This window comes from Pungitius pungitius, chromosome 17 (genome assembly GCF_949316345.1).
Source record: "Pungitius pungitius chromosome 17, fPunPun2.1, whole genome shotgun sequence".
In the NCBI taxonomy this organism is placed as follows: Eukaryota; Metazoa; Chordata; class Actinopteri; order Perciformes; family Gasterosteidae; genus Pungitius; species Pungitius pungitius.
This window is the reverse complement of record NC_084916.1, coordinates 3,702,535-3,713,992: the sequence shown is the minus strand read 5'-3', so window position 1 is coordinate 3,713,992 and position 11,458 is coordinate 3,702,535. Positions and strand designations below refer to the sequence as shown.

At 49.6% G+C, this 11,458-nt stretch overlaps 1 protein-coding gene across 1 annotated transcript; it reads left to right on the top strand.

The window, feature by feature from the left end:
- The first annotated feature begins 5,373 nt into the window (after positions 1-5,373).
- On the top strand, positions 5,374-11,452 carry tcf19l (transcription factor 19 (SC1), like). Its single transcript, XM_037475183.2, has 6 exons — positions 5,374-5,642; positions 6,095-6,937; positions 8,009-8,178; positions 8,882-9,278; positions 9,400-9,895; positions 10,082-11,452. Exons 2-6 carry the CDS (start codon positions 6,568-6,570, stop codon positions 10,434-10,436), a joined length of 1,788 nt encoding a protein of 595 aa, XP_037331080.2. The 5' UTR covers positions 5,374-5,642; positions 6,095-6,567; the 3' UTR covers positions 10,437-11,452.
- The last annotated feature ends 6 nt before the right edge of the window (positions 11,453-11,458 follow it).

Here is an 11,458-nt window from a genome sequence, read left to right as displayed (position 1 = left end):
GGGGGGGGGGGGGGGGGGTTTGTCAGTGGAGTCACTAGCCCCATCACAGCAAAACATGAAATTGGGAGAAGATTGCGCAACTACTTCTGGGACATTTGGAACAACTCCCACGCACATAATTGGATTTCTGGTCTCTTTATGGAAGGACTGTTTCACACACCCCATGGAGTGAGGAGGGGCGGTGAAAAATAGATGACAGATTGAAAAGGGTACTATTCGGGGGAACAGATAAGGGACTTTCATGATTTAAAGCGCTCCTTTCATCTCAGCTCCCATCCATGGAACGCGGCTCTGATTATTGCAGCCGAGTTGCTTGCCAAAATGAAGTGAAAGCTGTCGAATGAAGCCGCGATAACGATGCAGCATGCATCATCATCGTTATCGCATGGATTGAGACAAAAAATGACAGAGATTACAGATTGTGTGAGTGCGTGGAGACACGATTCCTTCCAGATGATGAAAGATGGGAACTTAAAACGAAGAGGGCATTCTCGGGGGAATCAGAATCTTAAATCTGACTGATTAATATCAATGAGTCCTTCCATTTGCTGCATCGCTCTATGAATCCAAACCCCTCTACTGTGCAGCAGACCATTGACGCTTCGCTAGGTCCCGCCCCTCAAATTCAAACGGGCCACTTCATTTCTTTAAGGTGTTCTGATCTAGTCGTGGTCAAACGTTGGTTAAAAGTAATCTGGTATCTCGTGTAGTATACCGCCTGCATAGTCTTCTCTGCTCGTCCGATGGCTGTGTAGAGCAGAAAGGCAGAAACTGTCAACTGTCAACTGTCCTGTCAAAGACATATTTTATTTAGTCAAGGATAACTGCTATTCGTAGTTTGAATATCTGTTTACTGTAAAGAGCTCTAAAGCGTTTGTGAGATAGAGCTATAACACAGGTAGCTTTTAAACTGCCCCCTAATTACACACTTAGTGAAAGAAAGAAAAGACCTGTTAATGGAACACAGAAACAGGGTGGAAACAGTGTCAGAAATTCAAACAAGAAGAGTCAGTTACGCTCTGTCGTGCTTAAAGACTGCAGCACTTTTAGACCTTTAGGGAATCAAAGTGCTGTCTGACTTCACCTATTGAAACACGCCAGAACAGATTGATCTTCATCTGCACAGGGCTCTGTGGTCCCACGACCCCATTACTGGTACCATCGACAGCCGATTTCAGTATGGATTCCTGAATTGATGTCTTTTACCTTGCATGATTGCTAAAGACAGTCTTTTACAGACACAAATGTTTGGTGTCGGGAAATGAAAAGCACAAAGTTGAATGTGGATCCTTTTGTAACAGCAACAATAGGTTCACATTGAAATGAAAAAGGGTCAATATAAGTAGCAGCTATTGTAAAAATAACTACCGGTAGTTCACTTCTAGTTCAGGAATAAGGAGTTAGATATTCAAAGGTTCCCCACGTTTTCCATCAATACGTGATCCCTATTTGGGAAATGTCGCACACAAATTCACTTTAAATCAGGCTTAAGGCTTCAGAACTGATTTTGTTTGGATGTAAATATCCGGGTCAGTCTATTGAACTCTGATACGAAGGTTAGTTGGACTAATCACACATCAATCGTTAGAGGTTTGACTCATTCTCAATTAAATATAAAGCAATATTCATTACAATGGCACTGAGACATCTCTACCATCCACTTGGCAAAAAGAAAACTGCAAGATTTTACACTCAAAACGAAGCATTAGATCCTTTAACCACACTTCCATAGCAGGTGTGGCTGTTCGTGGCTGGAGACGACCTTCGGGTATCAGTTTAACTCAAGTCATGTTCTCATGTTGGGCCCACGGCGCCGCTGGGTGTGATTCTCTTGTGGATATTTGCCTGGGCAGTGTTGGAGGGTCCGTCTCCTCAGGGGAGCACGGTTTGACACAGCAACAGTGTTGTTGTTTTCTTATTAACACTCAAAGCAGCAACGAGACAGACAGAAGAACCATGCAGTACCATGATGTCAAACAAAGGTTAAGTTGGTGATGTGGTAGACTGATGTAAAGATCCGTGGGAAAATACACCTAAAGTTCAGAATTATGTGAGATGTTCCTATTCTGCCAACGTTGCTCGGAGGTCAGGGTTAATATTCCTTGGAAACCCCATTTCACAGTCAAACCCATTAAGATACCTGGGGCCCCCAGGACATTAATGCTCAGTGTTGGATTTAATCTCTTTTGACAATATGGCAGCAAAAAGAATGTTGATAAAATCATTCATGATTTCACTGAAAAGTTCAGTTTTCCCCTTTAAATAGACTGATGTCATTTAGGGACTGCTTGAATAAGATCTCTTGTGAACATATTTAGCTGTATTAGAACTCTTGATTTGGGTTGAGTATTGGAGCTACCTGCCATAGATATGTCATATGTATATACGTAACATGGAGGGCGATGGCAGTTGGCTTCTGGTGCTCAAAGAACCAGATAAATATATCACACAAAGATAATCCACAGACCTTGTTGAGTCTACCAAACTGCACTGGATGCTGCTAGCTCCCTTAGCATCTCGAGCTAGCTAACGTCCACTCACGCCTTCGTTTTGCCTTTCCCCACCACAAGCAGAGTGGCACACCGTTATATCCAAGTAGAGAGAAGGCAGAACACGTCTCCCCAGAACGCTCCAGAGTGATAAATTGCGCTACAACCAAGAGCACAAAGATAGTTGCAGTGTACAAGCTAAAGTCTCCTTTAGCTTGTGGCATGAGACAAAGATTATTCTGTTGATTATGCTATTATCTGTAATTACAAAGAATGCCAAACAAAAAGATGTCTGCGGTGTCACAGCTTTCTGGTTCCCTGCTCTCCCCAATAGAAATGTGCTTTTGTTCAAAGTGTCAGAATAACTGTCAACTGTCAAGCAGTTTCTGACACTCAAATCAACCAATTGAATCCACTCCAGCACAACTCACTGGTTTGACTGGGATTGGATTCAGTTTTGATCTGTGATTCATTAAAATTGTAGGAAATAACTGAAAAACACTGTTTTTGGAAAACATCCACCATCTATACGAGTTTCTATCCAACCCCCCTTGTAAGGGTACTTTTTATTTAGAAAAAATGGCAGTTATATAATCGGTGTGTGTACTTTGGGACTAACGTAACTGATCCCGGGCCAAAGCATTTACTGAAAAAAAACCCACGCACGGCTCTTTTGAATGAACAAACCTGCTAGAATTCACGTCATTGTCAAAACTTTTTGTAGCATCCTATTTAGCACGAAAAAGACAACTCTCTACTAATATGCAATATATCTCTCCATTCTGTGATATTATAGCCTTCACCTGCTGTCCCAGTGTGTACATTAGAGCTAGTGTAACTGCTGCATGCCCGTAGGTCGCTTGAGGGACAGCAGCCGTGACGCTGATAGCTAAACCTGATATTGATGATATGAATGGCAGTGTTCTGTGTATCTGGCCTGGCGAGTCGCTCCTGACCTCGTTGCTGAGGTCCGGTCCTGGTTTTCCCATGATCCTCTCCTGACTTTTAGTATCACCTCTCGGTGTTGGCATTCAGGTGAAAGAGATGGTAAAGGACGATACCTTTAAAGGTTGCTGCCAATCATCGAGGGCGTCTTCACCTCGTGCTGGGGAGAAGAAGAAGAAGAAGAAGAAGAAGAATGCCTGAACACATGACATTTGGAAATTCAAAGCTTTGTCTGAGTCAAAACTTTGTATTATTGTTGATTCATGGCATTTCTTTTGTGTTTCATGTTGCACACTAATTTCAGTTGTTCATTTAAGGAAACTAAGGTTTACAGACAAAACATTGTTTACATCTTCACACACTAACGTATTCATGTCAGTCAGGCTTGTCATCTGCATTGTCAAATGTTTTTGTTAAATATGAAAATTCATTATTTGAACTTCCAGAAATTCCAAATGTGTATTAATCCGCTGCTGAAATATTCCAAACAAATGCACTCTTTCTTCCTGTTTTAGTAACATTTAATAAAAACTATAGTGACCAGCTCTTTTAGGAAATTACTGGGTCTAAACATGAAGCTAAGATCTACGTCTTCCTTTAGCGTCACATGTCATAGAATATGCAAAGACTTATTTCAAAGTTTCTTCCATCATTCCAAGGTTAATTAAACGTTTGCATTCTCTCAACAGAACACAGACTTTCCTAATATTGTTTTAGGAAACCACAGAGTCAGGATTGCTCTAAAAGTTAACTTAGATCCTTAGTTGTTTTAGTACATGGTTCAGGTAGAAGTATTGTGGCTGTCAATATTACCGCTGTTAAAACATTGGCCATTGGTCAAGAAGCCTTTATAAAACAGAAACACACTTAATCTTGAATTCTCTAGTGTTGGTTTACGTGCATGTGTAGATGTAGGTTGGTGTTTCACCCCCCCAGGCAGAACTTGTTGCTAGAATGTGTGAATCGTTTGATTGATTTGACTTTTAAGTTCTTTTTCCTCAGGACAGTGGTTGTAATGAATAAATACCTGTATGTTTTTGATACTAGATACATTACTGGCTCGCCTGCATGTCGCTTTTATTTCAAAAGAGGTCACGTGAATGCTTGCTATCTAAGAGTTGAGTTGGGTAATCATTGACTGTATGATACTTCACTGTACTGCCATGGACAAGCAGCCACACACCCCGTTTGCTTGAAGAATAAATCAATGATTATTTCTACGCCACTACCATAGAAAGCCTTTTGGCACCCTGCAAAGACTTTTATATAGCTTCTCTTTTTCTGTAATGAATGAATAACTGCAATTAAATGACTTTTCAACAGTGAGTCAAAGGTTTTCTTTGTGTGTCTGATTTTGGTGCACTTTCCTTTACAGTAATACAAGCTCAAGGTTTCTGCTTTTGGTTTCGTGTCCTTTTGTAGATTAGTGAACAAATCCTCTTTGCCCCAACAGGTTTTGGCAATGAGAGCAGTGGGATTTATATTTCGGGGAAGGAGTCATTCACCCTGATACTTGCTGGGATCCCACCTCCCAACCTCGGCCTTCATTTGGATCTCAAATAACTATACAACTGTAAAGTTTCATGTTGTCACACAGAAACCCAATCAGATGACATGAAATTAAATATGTGGCAGCATTGTTGTCCCGGCCATTGATTATACACAATAATATGATAATAAATGTCTGTCACTACATTCATCTGTCAGCAATAGTTGCTACTTACTTTGCTGTTTCAGATCATCAATACAGAACCAAAATAAATCAGCTAATAAAGTATGATGCTATATATATATATATATATATATATATTTAACCAGCTAAAGGTGAACTTTGAACTACCTTATTACCGCATAGGCTGTATCGTTCCTCAACCCGCCCCTGTCCCCCCGCCCCCCCTTTCGGGCTCGACCGGCTCCCGCTGAAGCGGCCTGGCCGTCAGCCAATCGGGGCGGAGCAGGACGTGACGTGCGTTCTAGCGTGAGGAAGTCCCGCGACGGGCGCGCCAAATTTCAAAGGACTTCCTCCCGGGAGGAAAAGAAGGCGAATGAGCCACAACGGACGCCCGGCCGAACAAAACAAAAAGCGCCGCGGAAACCATCCTTCGGACCCACTTCTGAAGTCCGGCAGCTGGAGCCGCGGGCGGAGCGGGGGGACGGTGTTTCAACGGCGGGAAGCGGAGGCACAGCACCGAGGGATATGTCGTTGATGTAAGCGGCCGCCTTGACTTTCATTCCGTCCCACACGGAACTAACGTCAGCCAGTTTGATCCTGTTTGTGACCTGACGAGCTAGAAGCCGCGACCACGAAACCCCGCTCACAGCGTCGCAGGCTGACGCCGGGGCTCCGCGCGTGCGACTATATATGGAGCTAGTGCCCGGATGTGTACGGTTCACCTCGCTAAAACGAGCTTTTCTGCTGCTCCGTGTGTCTCGCTTTGTGCGGCGGTCCCGTGGTGCGTGCAGCTGACGCACGGCACGCGGCGCACACAGCGGCTCGCTGCGGATGACAGTCCCGCTGTAGAACCGCCCGGGATTAAATGTGTTCTTTGTATGTATTAAATGAATTGTGCTCATTAAAACTTATTTCGATTTAAATGCGTCAATTGGGGAAAAGGCCTTTTTTATTTTTCATTTGAAGGATTCGTTTTGCTTTCTTTCAGATCAGACACACCACAGCTGTTCCACCCACCTGAGAGGCAGATGTTTGGGGTTTTAATCTCATCTCGCATACACAACTATACACACACAGAGACTCCGATGACAGCTGTTTGAACTGGAGACATCCTGGACCTCAAGTTCTTTTATTCTCCACACATCTTCTCCCGGCCTCCGCTCCACAGGGGGCATCTAGCCCAAGTGAACCCCTCACAGAGTGAATGCCTCATTTCCACCCGTCACCAACTTCCAGACGGATCAATATTAAATAATTTTATCTATGCGTCCGCAACAAGCGCAGCAGGTCACGCTTTCCGTGCGGATGCAAAGAGCTGTCGGTCAGAGCGGCTCCGCCGGCCCGTAACCTTCATGCCGAGGCATCCTTCTGACAGGCGAGCTTAGTGTTGGCCCCCCCTACGGCCAAATGTCTTCAGCCTAACTCCCGTACCACTGGCAAAGAGTTGTGTCCGCGCAATGGATGGCGGCCTCCTGTAAGTCAGGGCCCGGCAAAGAGAGGCGGCCTCAGGTCGCGGGCAGGCGGGGGCTCTGCGGGGGGCGGGAGTCGAGCGATCCAGCCATGGGGTCGGGGGTGCAGCCGTGCTTCCAGCTGCTCCGGATCGGCTCGTCGGCCGGCGACTCGGCGAGGGACCTGTACACGTTCCGGCCGGCGCTCGGCCACTCCGTGTTCCGGCTGGGCCGCGCGGCGGAGCTGTGCGACGTCACGCTGGACTCCGCCGCGGTGTCGCGGATCCACGCCGAGCTGCACGCCGAGCGGGAGGCGGGCGAGGGGGCCGCCGCGCAGCCCGAGGAGGGCTGGAAGGTCCACGTCAAGGACAGGAGCAGTCATGGTGAGAGAAGGGTCACATTGCCGGATTAACGATTCACACACACACACACACACCCACACACTCCTCTACAGTCTCCTGCTGAATTTGCCATCGCCTGGCGCCTGACTGTTGTAGGGGCCGGCGGTAGCTGTAGGGGCCGGGGGCCCGTTCCTGAATGAAAGTCAAAGTCAGTCTAGGCGTCCGAAACATCACTTTTTAGTATACCTGACGATGGAGGTGGGGCTACAGGGGTTCCACGGTGGTCAATTCAAGTTCGCGCCATGGCCACAAGAACACAAGCATGGACTCGTGTTCTTGGGAGTTTAGACTAAGGAGTCCAGGGACTGGAGGTCAACTGGCGTTTCTGAGATCGGAGTGACACAAGGAGAAGCTCTTGGCAGTAAAACTTGACGCGTCGAGGCCTCTGCGCTCCGCGGCCCGCGCAGCAGTCAGAGGAGTGAATCCCGAATCCTAAAGCGGTGTCAACAAGTGCTTCTTTTTCCAGATCCCGTCGGACAGGCTCCACAGCCCCTCATCAGAGCGGCGTGGAGCGCGGGTTTGGGTGTGTTGGGGGGGGCGTGGCCTCAGGCTGCTGATGGTCTGGAAGAGCACAGGGAGTCCTTTCACAGTCCGTTTAGCAGGCGTTTGAATTTCCCATGGAATGACGTCTCTGTACTTGCGTGCGGGTGATATCTTTGGATTGTGTCGTAACCTTCCAGCTCGTCTTCCGTTCCCCTCAGCTGTAAACACAGTCGACACATGGCTCCTGATTGATTACTCCTTATTGTTATTAATAATTCTGTAATCACCTGAAAGATTTTTGGGGGTTCTTGGGGCTGATCATGTGACCTCCCGCCACTTGCGTGTCAGCAAGGTAATTAAAGGCCAACAAAAGATTCCCCTGCTGTCTTGGCACATGGGGTAGTGTGGGGCGCTGGGGGCTGCAGGGTTAGTGGTTTGAATCCAAGTGTCCCTGAGCAAGACGCCAAACCCTTGATTGCTCCCCAGGCAAAGTGTAACGCATGGGTTATAATGCAATGTAAGTCGCTTTGGATAAAAGTGTCCGCTAAATGACATGTAATGTGTTGCTAGGCACCTGGGTGAATGAGGGCCGCCTCCAGCCCGGCGTCCAGTGGGAGCTCTCAGACGGCGACACGCTGACCTTTGGGGGCCAGTCCGCTTCCGGGAGCCCCGAGTTCTACTTCCTCTTCCAGAAGGTCAAAGTTCGCCCGCTGGACTTTGACGCCATCACAATTCCAAAGGTAATCTTTGTTTTATTTTCAATGGCCGACGCTTTGATTTCTAATGTGAAGTACGCTGAACCTGAACATGTGAAACGGGCTGAAAAAGACCCCTCGTGGTTCATTCTGCTTGTATAAATACCCAATATTTACGACTTTAGTTCAGTGGATAATGCACAGACCCACACAGTCCTTTATGCTGCTGTGAAGGAGGCTGCCAGTGATCATGGTGACTTTTTTCATACACGCATCACTGCAAGCCAGGAGCACGTCTCAAACTGAACCACAGGCAACGACTTAACCAAGTCTGTGCTTGTCGCTGTTTTTGTATTTAATGTTTCAGAACAATCCAACTCGATTATCCGGCTTCTAATCTCCACGGGCAGATTGTGCATCCATGTGCGGTTGTGCAGGAGCAGAGTTGTGTGAAGCCCCCCGGTTATTGTTTGATGGTGATTCAGAGCTTGTCCCGCCCTCACAATAGAACTGGGACATCCATGACTGTAGTTATCATTCAGCCCAGACAAAGCCTCACAGCAGGAACCAGTTGTTTGAGGACCCCAAAAAAAATCTCTACGCGCCGTGTTCCAGGGGAGGGACGTAGGAATGATCTGAGACACACAAACACGTCGTCGGTTTTTAGTCTTTTGATTGGATTTATTTGCAATGACAAATGGTGAAGGCTCCTGGTGGGTGGTTGTAATTCGGGTACCATGTCTCCTAGGCGGGCACCTTCTCCTCCGACTTGCAGAACCGCATCCGCACCAACCTGGACCGCAAGGAGGCCGCCAACCTGGACCTGTCCAAGCTGTCCATCAACCGGGCCACCGTCATCCTCAGCTCCATCGGCAGCCTGAGTAAGATGAAGGGCAGCGCCTGGACCTTCAAGAGGAGCCTCAGCCAGGGCGGCACCGCCTCGGACCCCGGCTCCTCCTCCTCGCCTCCTCTGGCCGCCGGCCTGTCCTCCCTGCTGCCGCCCTCCACGCCGCCGCCGTCGTTCTCGCCGGCGGGTTCGGCGCCCTCGGCCAAGGTCCTGCAGCCGACCTCGAGGAACAGGAGGAAGTCGGCCCACACGGTGCTCCTGGAGGACGACAGCTCCGACGAGCCCAGCAGCCGAGGAGGTGAGGCGCCGCCCTTAGGTGAAGTAGTGACCTCGCCTGGCCACCTGGGACAAAAAAGTGTTAAGTGTTAACGTTAAGAGCTGGAAGAGAGCTGAGCTCTGTTTGTCCTTTTGGTGTGCAGCTCCGGCGCTGCTCGCCGAGGACGCCCCGCGCTCGAGGGGCAAGAAGCGGCGGCGCCTCTACAAGTCTGAGTCGGAGAGCTTCGGCTCCCCGCCGCTCCCCGCTCTGCAGCCCCAGAGCCACGAGGACGTCCGGCGGCCGCTGGGGGCCAAGCCCCTCCCCGTCGGCATCCGGACCATCGGCAGCTTCCACGGCGCCATGACCAACAGCCGCCTCCACCACCACTTCCAGGTGTCGCTGGGCAACGCGGCGCTGCACAAGCAGGAGGTGCAGTCGCTGCGCCGGGTCCCCGCCGTGGCGCACAGCAACGTCTCGGCCTTCCGCCAGCAGAAAGCGCCGCAAGGGGGGCCGAGGGGCCGCCGGAGGGCTCACAGCTCCCCGGTGTTCTCCCCCCTGGTGGTCGGAGGGGAGAACTACAGCCTGGCCTCGCCCTCGGTGAGGATCCGCACGGACGAGCGAGGCCGGGTGCAATTTAACCGGTTCCACCATCCCGCCAGGTGAGACGCCGATGTTATTGTGAATGGCTTTAACCCCAGTGTTTACTGTAATAACAAATAACCTTATGTTATATAAGATAATGTTTGAGTTGATCGGTGGCACATGTGATGTCATGAAATGTCAATCCTCCCATAACGGCATCCTCCCTCCCTGCTTTCCCCCCCCTCCCCCTCTTCCCCTCGCAGTAAGCGACGAGGCCGCCCCCGAAAACACCCGCTGCCCCCCCGGCCCTCCCTGCCCTCGCCGTCGTCCTCGTCCTCGTCCTCCACCTCCTCCGCGTCCTCCTCCTCGGGCTCCTCTTCCTCCTCCTCCTCCTCCTCCTCTTCAGACGACGACGAGGAGGAGGGAGAGGGGGGGGCGGCGGCGAGCGGGGCGGTGGAGCCGTGCGCGGCGCCGCGCTGCCGGCTGCCCCAGCAGGACACGGTGCAGTGGATCCAGTGCGACGTGTGCGACGGCTGGTACCACATAGACTGCCTGCACGTGGACCGCAAGAAGCTCCTGAGGGACCCCAACGCAGACTTCCACTGCGGCTGCCACTGACGGGGGGGGCGCTTTGTGGTGACGGAGCGAGGCGCTAACCGCATGCGGCCCCACCCCGTCACCCCACACCCCCACTCCTCCCCGTGGAAATGTTCCTTTCCTTCACAAAAAGGAGTTCCCTTCAGCGTTTTGGTTTTAACAGGCGAGGTGTCTCCTGAGCAGCGTGGACCCGGGGGGAACAGGCAGCGCTCGGGACCACTGGTGCGCCGCCAGGTTGCCCACACGCCACACTCCCCGAGACGTTTCTCGGGTGCGACCTTCAGTGACCTTTTTGTTTACGTGGCCGAAAAGGAAACGGACGCTCTGGTGGGACCTGGGGTCTGCGAGACAATGGAAACTCCGGGGCGCCCGAGGGTCCGGGTGATGATGAGTTGGTTCAAGCGGCTGCTCGACCGTGTCATGTGTTTGACGTGTGCGTGCAGCGGTCGCCAGTGAGATGTCATGAAATATCATCCGCTACGCAACTCGTTCAGGAAGGTGGTCTGACTGGTGGGTGTTCGGGGGGGGGCGTTTAGAACTTGTCGCCTCACTACTGAACTCTCAGGCCAAAGGGGACAACAGCGTCCCTTTTCTCTCTGTCTCTCTCACACACACACACACACACACACACTCTTTGCTCTGGCAAACGCAGATTCTCTTCTTCTCTTTAGCACCTTTTTTTTTTTCTATTATTAAATCGTGTGCTCCGGCTCGCCGGGTTAGAAATGGCCTTTTGGAGCAGTCCACCTGAATAAGAGGCGGAGCTAACCAGATAATAGAAATTATAGTTTGTCTCTTTGTGCTTTTTACTTTGGTTGTACCACTATGTGTGTTATTTTTTCGTGGGGAGTTTTAAGTTGGAGAAAACGTAAAAAAAACAACAAAAAAAAACATATTCTTGAGCAAAAATTTAAAATATATCCTAAAATATGTATATTTTTTTAAAACCTTTAATGGCAGATTTAAGGCCAATTATTGGCAGTTGCCCAATGACTTATTTTACTTCATCCAAAAATCAAATCCCTATCAGGGGGTTCTGTAAA